The following is a 17,604-nucleotide window of genomic DNA, read 5'->3' as shown; positions in this document are numbered from 1 at the left end:
GGCATCTGTAAACAGCCTGTCATGTGAAAGGAATGCAGCAGGAACAGAAAACCTTCTTTTCCACTTTTGTAGTGTGTAATTTTTTTTTAAAAAAAATCAGGATTCCAGTAGTTCTGGGGTTTTACCTGAGAAGTGGGTTATAAATCAGTATCAGGTGTTCTGCTGCTCTTCTTCTCATACCTTTTGGAATCACTGATGTCTTCCAGCCAAAGAATCAGAAAAGACCAGTGCAGGAGGATGGGGAAAACGTCTCACTTTTCCAGTTTGTTCAGTACAAAGCTTCCCTCTCATTCCAGACTCTGCTCATGAGAAATTTTTGGATGAAAAGGCACTCAGGGAGTTGGCAGTGACTGAATGAGCAGCGAAAGGAAAGCTTTTCATTCCTGTTTTCTTGCCTTAGTGGAGAAAGGAAGTCTTAAGATTTATTTTGTACCTTTTCAGCCTCTGCAGATTTACCAAAGGAAGATGTTTTGCATTATGTCTGGTCCATCCCCATTGTATGTTTTGACTTTTCCAGACGCGTTTGGAACTGTCAACCATTGGGATTTCTCCTTCTGTATCTTGATAAGGTGGGTTTGCGGGAGGTATCTTTAAAAAAAAAAAACAAACAAGAAAAAGCTTGCAGTTAGTCCAGCTCTTTCCTGTTGGTTGGAATTATCATCAGGATTTTTGAGCAGCTATTTTGCAGCAGTAGCTTCCCACCTTTCGTGCATCGTCGCAAATTTTTTCCGTGGTAAGACAAGATAAAGCATCTTCTGTCTGGGAAAACGTAGAATTTCACAAATGGCACTTGAAAGCAGCAGAAAGCTCAGTCTTGTTTCCTACCTCTAGGTATTTGTGTGTCTTTTTAGATTTCATTTCCCTGCCTGTCTTCTCCGGGGCTGAGGGTTTGTGGTGTCTGAGGATCCGTACGGTCCAGATGTGGGCAGTTCTCAGCGACTTCACAATATCCCTCAGGGATGTCCTTTCAATTTAGCTGTTCCTGGCTCTTAAGGTAGAACCAAAGTCTGCAATTTGAAGATGTGAAATCTGTTGAGGTTAAAAATAACAAGACTGAACAGAAGAGTCTTCAGGTCTTTTAATAAGTGATTCCTGAAGCTGTTTTGCTGATGTTCGTGATGGTGCCTTTCAGGAAGTGAAAGATGTATTTTTTTTTTGTGCCATTTGGACCACAAGAGGAAAAAGTGTTGTTTTTTCCTTAATGAGGACGCTGGCAACTTCTGGAAATACCACCTGTAAAGGGATATTTTGTTTTGCTCCTCACTTGGCAGGAAACCAAATGTTTGGGTTTCAGTTTTCGGGTTGAGGTGACTTCCCACCTCATTTAAAAAACTTGATAACCCCCACTTAAAGAGCTTCCTACAGAGAAATTTCAGGTGTCCAACATTCCTTCCACCTGTGAACAGAAAGATCTGGACTATTTCTTCTCCTTTCTTTTCCTCTCTTTCCTTATTTATTGAGATACTCAGCTGCAAGTTCTGTGTTGCTTTTCCCCTTCACTGCGGTTTCTTACCTTGTGTTAACTCTTGCTTTCTCAATTTTTGTCTAAGCTCACCAGCTGAGTTATGGCAGCATCATTTAAACACCTCTTCCCTCTCTCTGTTCCACATATCAGGGATCTTTTCAGATTTGCTCTGAAAAAAATTACAGTGATTTTTTTTTTCCCCTCTCAGCTTACTAATGTTTCTTTCTCATGGCCCACACAGTAGTTTACTAAATATTCCAGATGATGTCAGAGTGGGGGTTTTGGAGCCTGCAGAGCATCCAATAGGAAAATGTGGGCTCAGACACAAACCCACGTGCTTGCTGTGTGTTGGGAAGGTGCTTTCTGTATCCTCTTTGCACTTCTCATCCTGACTGGTTGAGATCAGGGCTTCTGTTGTTGTGTTGTAGATGCTCTTTCAGTGATTTTTTTGTCCAGAAATGTTGGTGTCCCTCCTTTGCAAGCTGCCAGTTTTGTTGCTCCATCTTTGAAGGGTTTACATTCTGGTTTTCAGTGAGGTTGTGGAATTGCTGCTGTGCTTCATCCAGCCCTGAGCTTCGTGGGGAATTGCCTTGGGAATTGGCTGGTTGAACAAATAAGGTTTTCTTTGGGGAGGGTTTCTTTGCTGTGGGATTTGTTCCTGGATCTGGGTCATCATGTGGCTCCCAAGTATTGCACCACAGCCTTAGATTAAAGTGTTTTTGGGGACTTTAACCCAGTCCTCTTCAAGAGAGGCATTCTTTGAGCTACCAGGAAAATGTATAAACTGTGGTTTCCTTATGGATAATTTTATTTATAATAATGAACAAAATCCAAGCTCTAGTACTTGCCTTTTGTAAGTGCAGCTCCCAAACATCAAGTTAGATCACAAACTGCACAGCTCCCACTCTCTTCCTTGCAATCTCATGGAATGCCTGAGGAAACTAATGTCAAAAGTGCTTGAATTGCATTTCTTGGAAGTAAAACAGTTATTTTTGACTGAATTACCAATGCATTTACATTAAAAAATCTAGGGAGAAATTGAGCAAGTGTTGTGTAGATTTAGAGATTCAGAGACAATTAAACCAGAGTAGCTGCTACATTTAACTTTGCATTCTCTTCTCTTCCTCCCTCACCACAACACAGACCCACAGAGAGTATCAGGTTCTTTAGATGACTTTTCCTCTTGCTATCCAGTTATTAAATCCGTGAAAAACAGCTAATCCATGTTACTCCCAGGGTGAATTTTCTTACTGCTAAGGTCTGTATGATTTGATATCTAATTTGTAAAGCCATTCCTTGTAGTGCTCCTTTCATGTGAGAGGGAAAAGCACATCTACACTTTGATCATAATGCATAAATTTCACTCTCACTGTTCCCTTCGATATGAAAGAGGAAAAATTTCTCAGGAAAGCCTTTCCTGAAGTGGAAGTGTTTGGGAAGTAGGTCAGACATCCTCCATTTGCACTGAAATCAGCCTTTTTTGGTGAATCCTTGAATCTGCTATTGCAAATATATTCTCAAAATACTTAGTGCTGGTACTTACCTAGTGATTTGAAAAGGTGGTGACTGGTGTGCCCTCAGCCAAACTTTCTGGGAGGAGCAATTCCCTCTGGGAAACACAAAGGCTTCATTCTGCCTTTTACAAGGATCCTCTTGTTTTTTTGGCCCTCCTCAACAAATCCATATCAAATGAATGTTTCCCCACTGAAATCTGAGATGCAGTTTTACCACAGTGGAGCTCCCCAGTAGGGTGAAGACTTTTTTTTACTGCTGAGAATACATCCATTAAAAAAGGCATTCCTTCAGGAGAGTTATCCATTACTTTGCAGAAGAAAAATGTTGTGGATTAGAGACAGAGAACTGTCATAGTAATTTTAAAAAAGGTGAAGGAACTCACTGTAGAAGATGACTGGATATAATCCTACTCAGGTTTTGTTAGACAGAAATCCAAACCCTGGGTGAGTCTGTGATGCTCCAAAGTTTGGTTTGGGGTGGGCACCTTTTGGGTTTGGTTTGGGTTTGAAGTGAGGCTCAGGGAAGTTTAAGTAGATCTTGGATTCATGGAACAGATCCAGCTTGTTTTTTCATCCCTCTTTGGGCATATCCACAGTGGGAGAACAAGTGATACTGTTGGCAAATTGTTATCCTTGCAAGCCAGTTATTACTTAAATAGCCAGAGGACATGATCTTTTTTGAACAATAAAAGAATATTTGATTCCCAATGTCCTGGAATTAGAATAGAAAAGGGTGTGGAGCAACAGGAGCCTTGCTCCTTGAGTTCATCCAGAGGGATCAGCCAATTCAAAACAATTGCCCCTGAAGAGTGAATCCTGTTTGGAAAATCCACAAAGGCAATCTCGTTTTACCTCAGGAGTCTTATTTTCTTCATGTGGCTGATAGAGATTGGCAATCCTGGATTTTAATAGTGACCATAAATGTGACACAGATTGCAGTAGTAAAAATTACTCTTCCCAAAGTCCTGTAGGACACCTCCTCCCTCCCATCCCCTACTCCCTGTGGAACAGAGCCCTGTTATTCCAGGGCCATTCCCACCAAGGGCTGAGCTTTAAATACTGTGATGTCCTTTAATTGTTTCTGGTGCCAAAATCTGGGTAAACAAACGTTTGCTTGAAAAGAAGGAATAAAAAGGAGCTTATGCACCAGTTTGCAGACAGGGCAGTCCTTTCTGGAAGTTCAGCTTTTGTTTTGGAAAACTCAGTTCCTTGTCCACTTCCAATATTTGCTTAGGGATTGGTGGTGGGGAAAATTCCCTGTTGTTATGGATGAAGCAAAATGAGAATTTTGAAGTACCTGTGTGTAAGTATGACCATGTAAATCAGAGGGTTTTTTTTAAAGCTATGTGAGTTGCTGTTAATGTAAGAGAGTCTAAAAATTATCTAAATGGTTTGCATTAAAAAATCATTTCTGTCACTCCCACTTCAGCTGCATTTCAGTGGTTCTGGAATTTTGTGGTAAACTTGGATTAGCAGAGTCAAATCTTACCTGTGAGGTCTTTGGAAGTGGTTGCAGGTGGTTGAATATTAACTAATAAAATTAATAAAGTTGTTGCTGACGATCCAGAGGGGCGAGTGGGAAATGTTAATATTTGGCATTACAGTCTTCCAACTAAAGAAATAAATGCTGAAATAATTTGCTTCCTACTTGGAAAAATGACCATTGAACATGGTTTGTGTTCAGAAAGGGGTTTGTGCACTCACTCCCACTGCAGAGATTGACTTGCAGGTCGTGCTGTGCCAGGGAAGAGCACAGTGTAAATATTTATTCCAGACAGATAATTTTCCATGTTTCCTACTCCTTTTTCATCTCTAGGTCCATTGCAAAAGAACTTGCAGACTGGCTGATCAGCAACAATGTAGTTGAGCACATTTTTGGACCAAATTTACATATTGAGGTTTGTATTAAATTACTGTTTTGAGTTGAAACGTGGAGGAGCCACTTCTTGTTCCAGTAAATCTTCAATATGTTCTCACTTTGCAGATCATCAAACAGTGCCAAGTGATTCTGAATTTTCTTGCAGCTGAAGGCAGACTTAGTACTCAACATATAGACTGTATTTGGGCTGCAGCACAGGTATGTATAAACTTAAAAAAAATAGAAAATGACAAGTTGATTTTATTTTACATTCTTAAAGTCGAGTTTTTTGCTTTTTCTTGGCTCTCTCAGTGTTTTGCTGACCAAAATTTCGAGTTAGGTAACTACCACAGTTACTGGGTTATTTATTAGAGGCAAGAATTCACCTTGGCTACTTTTGTACAAGGAAAAAAAATGAAGTTGTTTAGCAAGGACACGGTGTTTTCATCAAGAATGGGGGTGAAGATTGTAGGGCAGTTGTAATATTTTTTACTACAGTGTTAAATTGCCTTTCTCCTGTGTCTTGGAGCTTCCATTTCTGTTACTCCTGGTGGGAACAATCAGGTGAAAATTGTGGCAGTGAAGTTTACAGCTGTGCTGCTGTTCAAATCTACAGAAGGCACTGAAATTTTATTTTTTTCTTGCTAAACCTGGAAACTCTGCCAGGCTTTTTGCCTTCAGAAAGATTTATTTGTGTGCTGCTTTTCAGGGGTTGCCATGCTTTTTATTTTAGGTTGTGACATTTTTTATTGAGGGGATTTGAATACAACAGACATTTTGATTTTTTTTGAATGTACTTTTGTACGAGTCAGAATTTGAAGAGGGTTTTTTATGTGTTCAATATTTCTTTGTAATTTCTTTCAATCAAATGCTACCGTGCACACATTGTGAACCCTCTGTAGTCCACAGTCATTATTAGAACATGCAGGTGGAATGTTAATAAATGCTCAGCACTTGCTCTAATAGGCTCCAACAATCCTTTGTATCAGAGTAATTAATAATTACTTATTTCACTTACACTTTTAAAGCAGTATATTACCTTCCCTGATGTTTTCACACTGGGTTAGACCTCTGAATTTTTAATAGATTTGATACTACTTAAAGAATAATATAATTACGTAAATTCAATAATTCTTTTGCACTCCACATTTTGCCAGACTGATGTTTTCAAATTATATCTTTGATTTCAAAATTAAATGTACCCTGATTACTTCCTGTCAAAGTTTAACCCTCTAATGTTGTTTAGAAGGCAGACACCTCTAGACTTAAAGAATAGAAGACCTTAAAGGTGTATTTTCCACTTTTTAGACTAACTTTTGGACAAAGATTTATCTTCCTCAGTTGAAACACTTACCTCAAGGTGTTCAAATGCATCCTTGTGTAGAACCCCCAATGATTTCACTCTAGTTTGAATGCTGTGAAAGATGCCCAGCACCCCATAAATTGCTGACATGGATATTTTTAATGCCAGGAAGGAGCAAAACAAAAAGAATAATTTCTAAAAAAACCCTTTTGAGGTGCCTATGTGGTAACCAACATTAAGAATTCCTTCTAGAAGCTTCTTGTAACCCTTATTTTCTTTTTTGAATACAAACATTAAAAAAAATCCCCTTCTAAGTGACTCTAAAAAGCAGCATTTAACCAAAGAGGAAACATGTAGGAGCAGTGTCACTTTAATATGTAAATGGAGGAGCTGGCTAAACACATTGTCATATTTTGTGACATCCACTGGAAAGACAAAAGAATTATTTATAATCCTCACACAGTTCACACAGTCTGTTCTCTTGAGTGTCACATTGGCCTCTAATGCCTTATCTATATTTACCACCCCTAATAAGGTAATTGCAAATACTATTTTCCCTCAGGATTTAGCATATAAACTTCATATTTTAGAAGTTGTGTTTAAGTTGTTTTTAAGTTAAATCCAAAATAAACTTCCAGTTCTTCTTTTCACCAAAATTCTTAGACTTAAGATGCTGTTACATTTGATTTCTCTAAACTTTGCAGGGTCAAAATTAGCTTAGTCCAGATTGCAAACCTGATGGAGTTTGGAATTTTTTGCATTAATACTTCCTGAGAACTTGTGCAAAGGTGTTTAATTGCTACACTTCTGCCAATATTTGATTTTTTTTGTGTGTTTGTTTTGCTGTTCCTGTTTGTACCTTGTAGCTGAAGCACTGCAGTCGTTACATCCACGACCTGTTTCCTTCTTTGATCAAAAACTTGGACCCTGTCCCACTTAGACACCTCCTGAACCTTGTCTCAACGCTTCATCCCAGTGCCCACACTGAACAGGTAAAGGCAAGGCCACCAAAATCACTGTCATTAAAAAAAGCAATTACGTTAAACAACCATTATGGATTTGCCTCCCTGAAGAAATGCAGGAAAGGGAATATTCACTGATGCAGAAACTATATGAGTAAAGTTGTCATGTTTTTTCCAGCCTTTTCTGGCTTTGGAATTATGATTTTTAGAGATTTTTTTGAACATTCCACGAGCACTGGTGGAAGATTTTCACTTCTGTCTGCAGTTCAAAAGTGTTTCACACAACATCGTGTTGTGTTCATTTGTTTATTTTGACGGGTTTATTTTACTGTATAGAAAGATTAAACATGGATCTTTGTATCCCAAACCCCTCCTGGTTAATGACACTGTTCCCTGGTTTTGTTTCCAGACCTTGTATTTGGCATCCATGCTGATCAAAGCCCTGTGGAATAACGCCCTGGCAGCCAAGGCTCAGCTGTCAAAACAAAGCTCCTTTGCATCTTTACTGAGCACCAACCTGCCCATGGGAAACAAAAAAGGTTCGTGGTTTTCCAGCAGATCTGGGAATTCAATTGTGAATTTCCGTAGGCTCCTTGTTGACTTTGGACAAAAAGCAGGTATAGAACTTTTTTCCTTTAAGGATGTTTTTAAAAGGGTCATGCTGACATATTTTTCAAGCAAAAATGGAGGATATAGATGAAAGCATTAAAACTTGGTGAGTGCACTTGGAAAGCTTTCTATTTCAGATCCCTTCTGGTTGTATTGCTAAAGTAGCTATTTTTCTTTTAAAAGCAGTATTTTCTTCTGAAGTAGTATTTTTCTTTTTCCTTAATGCAGAAGATGGTTCATAACTCATCAGTTAACTATTGTTGTTCCACTGCACATCTGTAACTAGCCACATATGATCTTACAAAAGCTCATCTCCTTTTTTCCTAGTTTTTGATATTACCTGCTATTTCTGGTTTGGTTATTTTTTACTTGGCTGTGTATTTCCACACTGTCATTACTGAAGGAACTGAGAAGCCACTTTACAGTAGTTTCCCTCTCTTTTCCTGCTGCTGATTTTTATGAATCATGGACAACTATGTGCTGACAAAAAGGTTTTTAGTCACTTGTTTTTCCATCCTGCTTTTTTTCCCTTCAGAAGAAGAGGAGCTCAGAAGAGCAGCCCCTTCACCTTGTAAGTATAGTTTTAAAAGTACACAGTTTGATTCTTTTGATGCAATAAAGCTTTTCTACAGCTGTTTAATTTGAATAGAACAACTAGTAAAAATTGGAAGTTCTGCTTTTATGAAAAGTCAAATGAAAATTATATTTCATGTAGAATGTAGGAAATTTGTATAACTTTTATATATTGGCAAGAAGAGACATCAGTAATCAAACTTTGTATTAAAATACTCCATGTCCTACAACAAATTTTTAGTGTTTAGGTACATGGATTGTTTGAGTTATATCCCTGTTTTCTGGAAGAATGCTCAACCTTTGAGGCAGATTTAGGGAGTGCTGTTACATTCCAGTTGATATCCATCACAAGGTAACTGGGAAATGTGGTTTTGAACCAGGGTCACCGGCAGCAAGCCCTCAGAGCAGTGACAACAGTGACACCCACCAGAGTGGAGGCAGCGACATCGAGATGGAGGAGCAGCTCATTAACAGAACAAAACATGTCCAGCAGCGGCTTTCGGATACTGAGGTGACAGTGGGAATCCTAGCCTGGGAATTTGGGTGCTGAGCTGCCTGTTGTTAGCTATGGAAATGATTTTTTACCTCAGACAAAGGTATTCCTGCATTTAAATTGTATTTCAGTTGGAATAATCCCTTAGTGAGGGATTGCAGGACGCTGTTTCTCTGTCACACTGTGACTCTGTGAATGTGCAAAGCCTGCACAGATCCCCTGTTATGAGTCAGGTAATGCAAAAAACAAGTTATTAAATCTGAATCTTGCTCAGAGCATTTTGTTATTAGCAGCCAAAGTGAGAAAGAACAAATGAAAACTTGTAGATTTGACACATTTCCTCATAAAGGAAGAACGGTGTCAGAATGATGTTCGTTGTGTTCAGGAACAGCGTGGCCAGCAGGTCCAAGGAAGTGATTCTTCCCCTGTACTCAAGAGTTGATGAGGCCACACCTCGAGTGCTGTGTCCAGCTCTGGGCCCCTCAGTTCAGGAAGGATATTGAGGGGCTGAAGCAGGTCCAGAGGAGGGCAACAAGGCTGGTGAAGGGACTGAAGCACAAGTCCTATGAGGAGAGGCTGAGGGAGCTGGGGCTGTTCAGCCTGGAGAAGAGGAGGCTCAGGGGAGACCTCCTCACTCTCTCCAACTCCCTGACAGGAGGTTGTAGCCAGGTGGGGGTTGGTCTCTTTTCCCAGGCAACTCTCAGCAAGACAAGAGGGCTTGGCCTTAAGCTGTGCCAGGGCAGGTTTAGGTTAGATATTAGAAAGAATTTCTTTACAGGGAGGGTAATCAGCCATTGGAATGGGCTGCCCAGGGAAATGGTGGATTCTCCGTCCCTGGAGGTTTTTAAGATAAGACCGGCTGTGGCACTTAGTGCCATGGTCTAGTAACCACAGTGGGGTTGGATCAAGGGTTGGACTTGATGATCTCAGAGGTCCCTTCCAACCCAGCTGATTCTATGATTCTATGTATTTCCAGTGGTGGTTTGTTTTTCCACCAATCTTTAAAAAACAAAAAATCTAAAATAATTCCAGGAATCCATGCAAGGGAGCTCTGATGAGACAGCCAACAGTGGGGAGGATGGCAGCAGTGGGCCTGGCAGCAGCAGTGGCCACAGCGACGGCTCCAGCAACGAGGCCAACTCCAGCCACGCCAGCCAGTCCGCCGGGAGCCCCGGGAGCGAGGTGCAGTCCGAGGACATCGCGGATATCGAGGCCCTCAAAGAGGAGGAGGACGAAGAGGAGGAAGAGCGGAGTCACAACGCCCAGAAAAGCAGCAGGAGCGCGGATCTGCGGAGCAGGAAACTGGAATCCCAGGCGGGCATTTGTCTGGGAGACGCGCAGGGGTCAGCGGAGAGGAGCGGAGCCAACAACGGGGCGGGGAAGGAGCACGTGTTCAACGCGGACACGGTGCCGCCCGTGGACAATCGGATCCGGATGCTGGACGCCTGTTCCCACACTGAGGATGCAGAGCACGACATGGCGGGGGAAATGAGCACCACTCACATCTCCCAAGGCTCTCAGGACTCCTGTATCACTCACACAGGGGACTTCCTGGGGGAAACCATTGGAAACGAGTTGTTCAACTGTCGGCAGTTCATCGGGCCCCAGCACCACCACCACCATCACCACCACCACCACCACCATGATGGGTAGGGAGCTCGGCGTTTCTTCTGATTCCTTATGTTAAATTGAACTCCAGAAATTGAAGTGGTAGCAAAATATCCCATCTGGGCTGAAATTTTGTATGGGCATTTTGCTGGAGCTCAAGATAATTCTGTCTTACTTACTGCAGTAATCTGACTTGGTCACATCTGATGAAAGCTTTCTGTGAAGTTTCAGTATGGAATAAATAAGACAACATTTAAAAAATGTTAAAATCGTTGTAAATGCTGTATTTAGTTAACATTCAAACAATCAGGCTAGTGAAGCCTTCAGTTTGTCTATAATGTTTTTTCTGAATTTTTCTGTGAAGATCTGCTGTTCAAACAGATGATTCATTCTGACTTTAGCTTGAGGGAGATGTCTCCTCAGTCGTAGTTGGCTATAAACAACTTCCTCCTTGATATTGTCCCTTCTGATATCCTTCTTTTCCAGGCATATGGTTGATGATATGCTCAGTGCAGATGATGTCAGCTGTAGTAGCTCTCAAGTCAGTGCAAAATCCGAGAAAAATATGGCAGATTTTGATGGGGAAGAGTCTGGCTGTGAGGAAGAGCTTGTACAGATTAATTCACACGCTGAGCTCACATCTCATCTTCAGCAGCACCTCCCTAACCTGGCCTCCATCTATCATGAACATCTTAGTCAAGGTAAGAATCATCAAAGGAAAACTGGAAAACATTGTTTTATAACTTTGAATTAGTCTCCTATAATTAAAATAATCAAATTATTTTAACCATTTGTCTGTATTTGTCCAAAAAAACCGTGATGACTGCTGAGAACTTAATCTCCAAGAGATTAATTTTTGTATATTTAGCTGTGTTTTAGCTGTGTTTATCTTTTAAAATCTCCCCTCCCCAATTTCTACTGCAGCTTCTAATGTTAAAACAGCTAAGAACCTAGTAAATGTTTCTTTTAATAAGTTATTAAACTATAAAGAAAGGGGGTGCTGAAATGCAAGATTTTATTTTATTTTCCTCTCCTCACTTGTTGTTCTGGTTGGTGGATTTTACTGTGGCTCAGTACATTTGTCATCATAAATTAACCCATAAATGAATTAACCATAATGGGCTCTAGAGAAGATAATTCTGGGAAAAGGAGTTAAAATATAACTTGATATCTTCAGGAGTTTGCTGTAAAGGGCTTTTTTATGTTATTTCATCCTACACTGCCAAATCTTCTAGTTTACTTCTGGGTGCAATTTAAGCTGCTGCTAAAACACTTCTCGAGAATTATATCATTTTTTCATATGCTTTATTTTCTCTTTATCCTCTTTTTAAACATAATGGTGAAGGTTTGATGTTTCTCTTCACCAGCCTGATAGAACCAAGTTTGCTGTTGTCCAGCAGACACTAAACTCAATACTATTTATTTATTTTCCTGAAACAGTTGAGTAAGAGATCTCTTATAATGATAATTTCAACCTGACATTAAAACTCTGGATGTTTTTCTCCACTGCAGAGTTGAATAAACTACTAAAACTTTGTAAATCTGTAAATCAGTGTATTTTTTCAATTTTTTTACACAGATATTCCTGATCTTACTGATGCTCACACATCTTATGTTTGAGCATCAGGCCTTCAGTGCAGATTGTTTTTGACACCCCTGTTTTACATGTGCAAATAATCACAGTGCTCTGCACAGTCTAAATCTTCTACTTGACTTTGCTACCTGAAAATAGTATCAAATAGTAGAGAAGTGAATGGTGCCAGCTGTGAAAAATCTGTCAGTGTTTATGAAAACTTGATGAGTTTCTAAAATCCTGCACTTTGATATCCACCATGTATAAAAATGGGGTTGATTTTTTCCTTTTGATATCCAGCATATATGAAAAGGGTGTTTGTTTTTCCTGGTTTTTAGGAGGAGGTTTTTCAGATAGAGGAAGTCATGTAGTATGAGGGGAATTTACTGAAATGAGCTCATTTCTTGCTTTCCAACCATGACGGTGGTGCAGATCACTCCCTTTGGACCACAGCACTACAGAAAGGCTTAAAAAAATAATTGAATTACAGTAGGAATTAAATTAAAAAGCAATTGTATTCGCAGTTCTTCAGTGCTGGTTTTATTGCACTTTGCCATTAGCCAAATGCAGTGTAAATACTGGCCTAACTGCCCTGTTGGCTTCTTTGTATGGCCTTTTAAGAACCCATATGTGAGAAAAAGCTGCAATTACAACGTTGCTGCACTTTGAAATAGCCAAGTTAACAAATAAAGTGTGTTGTTTGTATGGGCACTTAGGGAATAATGTTCAGTTTAGAGGGTTCCTTCAGTAACGTTCTTTTTATTTTGTGCAGGACCAGCAGTTCATAAACATCAATATAACAGCAATGCAGTGACTGACATTAATCTGGATAATGTTTGTAAGAAAGGAAATACCCTTTTATGGGATCTGGTCCAGGATGAAGATGCAGTAAGTTCAATACCAGAAAATCCCATTTTTTTTAAAGAAAATAAATCTCTAGTATTCATTGGCCTTTCTTTCTCCTCGCTGTAGATTCATCTCTCTGAAGGGTTAATAAATGAAGCAGAGAAGCTGCTCTGTTCCTTGGTCTGCTGGTTCACTGACAGACAGATTCGAATGAGGTTCATTGAAGGCTGCTTAGAAAATTTAGCAAACAACAGGTAACTTAAATCATAAATTATCTGCTTTTACATGTACCTATTTTCGTGACAGATCAGAAATTCAATTTGGCTCTGTGGTTATTTCACTTTACAGGAAGACAAAAGCAGCAGAAGAAAAGTAGTTCCCAAAGTGTGTTATGAATGTTTCTAATATTCCATTTTTCCATTCCTTGAGCGTCCTGAGTTTCTCACCTTGTTGCATTTGTCTGTTCTCCCTTCTGGGCATCGCCTGCAGTGTTATTTTGTTACCTGTTGCTGAGAACTGTATTTGTGTGATGAGTTCCAAGCACACTGAGATCCTGATTTCAGCTCTGTGTCCAAGGTGTTACAATGTGAAGAATTTCAATGCGTGTAGCTCAGATTCAAAAAACTACTTGGTAGATTCACAAACACGGGAAGGAGATGGCCCTGTTGGATTGAGTCCAGAGGAGGCCACTGAGGATCAGAGGGATGGAGCAGCTCTGCTGGGAGGAAAGGCTGAGAAAATTGGGAGCTTGGAAAAGGGAAGGCTTTGGGGTGACCTGATTGTGACCTTCCAGTACCTGAATGAATCCTGCAAGAATGGTGGAGAGACACTATATACAAGGGCCTGGAGTGACAGAACAAAGGGGAATGGCTTCCAACTGAGAGAGTAGGATTAGATTAGATATTAGAAAAACATTCTTCCCTGTGAGGGTGGCGAGGCCCTGGCACAGGTTGCCCAGAGAACCTCTGGCTGCCCCATCCTTGGAAGTGTCCAAGTTAAGGTTGGATGGGGCTTGGAGCAATGTGGTCTAGTGGAAAGCATCCCTGCCCATGGCAGGGGTTTGGAACTGCCTGGTCCTTAAGTTCCCTTCCAGCCCAAGCCAGTCAGTGATTCTGTAGTTTACAGTCCTTTTGGCCAGCCTGTTTGGTCCTCAGACCTGAACTTCTCAAACTAATTTTTTGGTTGATTATTTCACTTGTGTAACAATCACGTAGTGTCATCATTTCTCTCTCTCTCCTTCAGATCAGTAGTAGTTTCACTTCGTCTCCTTCCAAAGCTCTTTGGTACTTTTCAACAATTTGGGAGCAGCTACGACACCCACTGGATCACAATGTAAGTAGTGATGGCATTGAGGGGACTGCAAGACTTGTCCCTTCAGTGTGGTCCAGACATTGCTAACCTGAGGTTATCACCTCACTGCTGTCTGGCCTGGTTTTTCTCATCACTGAGGCCCAGATTTCTTCATAATGCAACTTACTTCTTTATAGTACAACTACTGTTGTAACTGATTTAGAGACTGATTTATATTTAAAAAAGAAACCCAGCCTTTAAATCCCAAAGGACTTGCAGGAAGTACTAGAAAACCACCAGTAACACATTGTGAAAGGTATTAATAACTTGATGTCCCATCATTCTGTTCCGAGTGTGTCTCAAATGCTTCTCAGGAATCAAAAATTTTGTTTATAAGAAAAACCTTTGACATTTGAAGGTACATAGTACAGCATTCTTGACTAGAACAAGCTGTAACTGGCTGGTCTAACTGTAGAGAATGGACTGATGGAACTTCTGGCAAAGATGACAGTGATTATCAGCAATTTTTCTTGGCCTTTTTGACATGACATTTAAATACACACCCTGTTCTGAGTTTTGGCTTAGACTTTTTCTCAATTAGGGTCTTTTAGAACAGTTTTCATAGTCTCAAAAGGGAGTGTTCTGTCAGTCCTATGCCTGAAAATAACAACATTAGGAAACCTTATGGATTGCAGAGAAGAAGAGAGGACTGTACTGGAAAATACTCCTGAGTTCGTGGTAGATGGAAAACGAAGTGTTTACTTTGGGTTTATGTGTGTGCCATTTTCCTATAATAACTATCTGCTTTCTGTGGCTCTTGTGATGTTTTAAGCAAACCATAATTCTTTCTGCCCTTTAAATTGACACAGGTGGGCAGAAAAGGAACTGAATATGATGAAACTTTTCTTTGATAACTTGGTACACTACATTCAGGCGGTGAGGGAAGGGCGGCACAAACACGCACTGTGAGTACAGACTGACTTGGAGGGTTTAATATTTTATGCTTTTAAACATTTCTGCTTTCTTCTGTTGCTTCTGATGTCTTTTTATAAGTAAATACTTTCTCTAGGGACATTGCATGCTTAGGGAGACAAAGATCTGTAAAAACAGTAATATTGTAGATATTCCTTTTCCTTAAAAAACCCCCAGTAACTCTCGTGTCATTTTTGTTAAACATCGTGTTGCACACTTGTGTACAAATAAAACGTGAAGGTTTAGATATTCAAATCAACTTAAAGTGATTTCATATCATAGAACTATTCAAGTATTTTAGTGTTCAACCTGTTATTAACCTTTGCATTATTATTTTCTGTGTAAAGAGTCACCTATAGTTTCTAATCTGTGGGATTTAAATTAGGTGTATATAAACAGACAATACAATTTGTAACTCCCCAATCCCAGAGGAATAGACTGTTCATGCTTTTACAGATGTCAAAGTCAATATGGGCATCCACATTTGAAAAATATTGCTATTTATGAGTCCAATTTGACTTCATCATATCCCTTTATATTAGACATTGCTCTAGTGAGGAATTACTTAGAAAGCTGTTGGAAAGTGGGTTGAATTGCTTTAAATTCTGGCAAAATTATACATTGTTCTGCTCCTTTGACCATATAAATAGAAATAGAGTTATGAAAATATTTTTATGAAGATATGTGTCAGCTGGAATCAGAAATTCAGCATAGAAATATCTGCATTTTACAAGTTAGAGAAAAATAATGTAGATCCTGCAAGGTGACAAAATGATGCACTTTAGAAGTTGAGAAAGAAACTTAGAAGAAACATTTATGTTTCTAAGAGGCACATGTACCAGTGGGGGAAAAAGTTATGGCAATAAACCATTAAATAAACTTTGATTTTTATCCAAATTTCCATTTAGATACAGCCACAGCGCAGAGGTTCAGGTTCGTCTCCAGTTCCTGACGTGTGTGTTTTCAACTCTGGGGTCACCAGATCATTTCCGTGAGTATTTCAGGTTATTTTACCTCAGAAACACCTCATAGTGAGGCAAAAATAGTTCTTAATAATCAATTATGTGTTATTTTAAACATACAATTTAAAATAATCTGTGATACTGTCTCAAAAGAAATAAGATTTTTTTTGGTGAAACCACAGAACCAACACTGGAATTCAGGTTCTGTTGCAGTTCTGAGAGAACAAATTTTCATGTTCTCTGTGCTTCAGTTTTTCTAAATATTAATTTTTTTCTAAATATTAAGGTTTTAGTAATGACTAAATGAAGATAATATATTGTGCTTTTATGGGCTTTGGTTCCTGGCCATAATGTTCCCAGAGATCTCCTCCTTGGACTACTGTATTCCAAAAAGGAATAATTCTTTATATTTTAATACTGGCAGAAATTGGTTTACACCTTTTACAATTGAAGTTGACAAGAGAATTTTTTGGGATATTCTCATTATAGGTAGTCAAAGTGTGCATCCACTGCATGGCTTGTCCCTCTGGTCATTAAAGTACAGGAAGAAATAAGAATATCTGCAGCCAAAAGAAAAGAAATTGTGGCTATTTGATCAGCAAGAGCAAATGTGGGGTGACAATTCTTTTTAAAGTAGCTTGTTCAGATCACAAAGAAAAGAAACCTGCTGTTCTCTTGAAAGCAGAAGCAATGAAATAGTTACAGAAATCCTGTTTTCAGCCCAGTCCCAGTACCCGGCTCAGAGTTGGGGTCTGGATGTGAACTGCATCACAACCTGGTGCTTGGTGTGAGATCCCAGCTCACATTGTCCTGATAAAAAGTACTCTGATTTTTCTGTGTTTTGTGGGAGTATTTGGTGCTGTTTGATGTGATACAGGAGTAGTTACAAACACTTCCCTGCTTGCAGGGTTGAGTTTAGAACAAGTGGACATCCTTTGGCACTGCTTGGTAGAAGATTCGGAATGTTACGACGATGCACTACACTGGTTCTTGAACCAAGTCCGGAGTAAAGACCAGCATGCCATGGGGATGGAGACTTACAAGCATCTTTTTTTGGAAAAGGTATGTAGGGAGTTCATTGCCACCTTACAGTTCCAGTAAAAATGTTTCATTCCATGTCAACACTAATGTATTTAAAGTTGTTTCTATGCCGCTCTTTTTGGGAAGGACCTCTAAATCTCACCAGTCCGGCCACTGAGGGCACAAACATGCAGCACTAGAGCTTTTTGCAAGGGGGCCCATCCATCCTTTTCAGGAGGTGACATTGCAAAATGGATGGATTGTGCAATAATTAATGTAGTCTGGTTCTTTTTCAAGGTTACACAGACTTTTTCTGGTTTTGGACATGTATGAGTCACGTCATGTATTTTTAACAAATTATCCTGCTTTGATAAGTTAAGCAGCTAATGTTAAAATAAATTTTCCTCTACAATTCAGATCAGCGGTGAAGAGCTTGTTTAAGGCAGTTATGGTTGATTTTTTGCATTGTATCTAAAATTGTATCTAAAATTCAGAGTGTGATCTTCTACAAGAATAAATTCTAATTGATCTGTGTTCCAGTATGATTAGTAATAAC

The 17,604-nt window shown here is 39.6% G+C and overlaps 1 protein-coding gene across 9 annotated transcripts in view; it reads left to right on the top strand.

Moving 5' to 3' along the window:
* USP34 (ubiquitin specific peptidase 34) overlaps positions 1–17,604 on the top strand; it is a 105,863-nt gene that overhangs the window by 39,294 nt on the left and 48,965 nt on the right. For all 9 annotated transcript variants that reach the window (XM_027653922.1, XM_027653923.1, XM_027653916.1 and 6 more), the window contains exons 9-22: positions 4,796–4,877; positions 4,964–5,056; positions 7,007–7,132; positions 7,512–7,641; positions 8,247–8,282; positions 8,665–8,795; positions 9,810–10,426; positions 10,872–11,086; positions 12,731–12,846; positions 12,931–13,058; positions 14,047–14,136; positions 14,964–15,059; positions 15,975–16,057; positions 16,936–17,090. In XM_027653922.1, the coding sequence (XP_027509723.1) occupies positions 4,796–4,877; positions 4,964–5,056; positions 7,007–7,132; positions 7,512–7,641; positions 8,247–8,282; positions 8,665–8,795; positions 9,810–10,426; positions 10,872–11,086; positions 12,731–12,846; positions 12,931–13,058; positions 14,047–14,136; positions 14,964–15,059; positions 15,975–16,057; positions 16,936–17,090 (2,098 nt within the window). The remainder of the gene's footprint in view (positions 1–4,795; positions 4,878–4,963; positions 5,057–7,006; positions 7,133–7,511; positions 7,642–8,246; positions 8,283–8,664; positions 8,796–9,809; positions 10,427–10,871; positions 11,087–12,730; positions 12,847–12,930; positions 13,059–14,046; positions 14,137–14,963; positions 15,060–15,974; positions 16,058–16,935; positions 17,091–17,604) is intronic.

Source organism: Corapipo altera, unplaced genomic scaffold (genome assembly GCF_003945725.1).
Source record: "Corapipo altera isolate COAL_440 unplaced genomic scaffold, ASM394572v1 70, whole genome shotgun sequence".
NCBI classification, from domain to species: domain Eukaryota; kingdom Metazoa; phylum Chordata; class Aves; order Passeriformes; family Pipridae; genus Corapipo; species Corapipo altera.
Note: the sequence above shows the minus strand (reverse complement) of the source record. Positions and strands in the feature narration are given on the sequence as shown.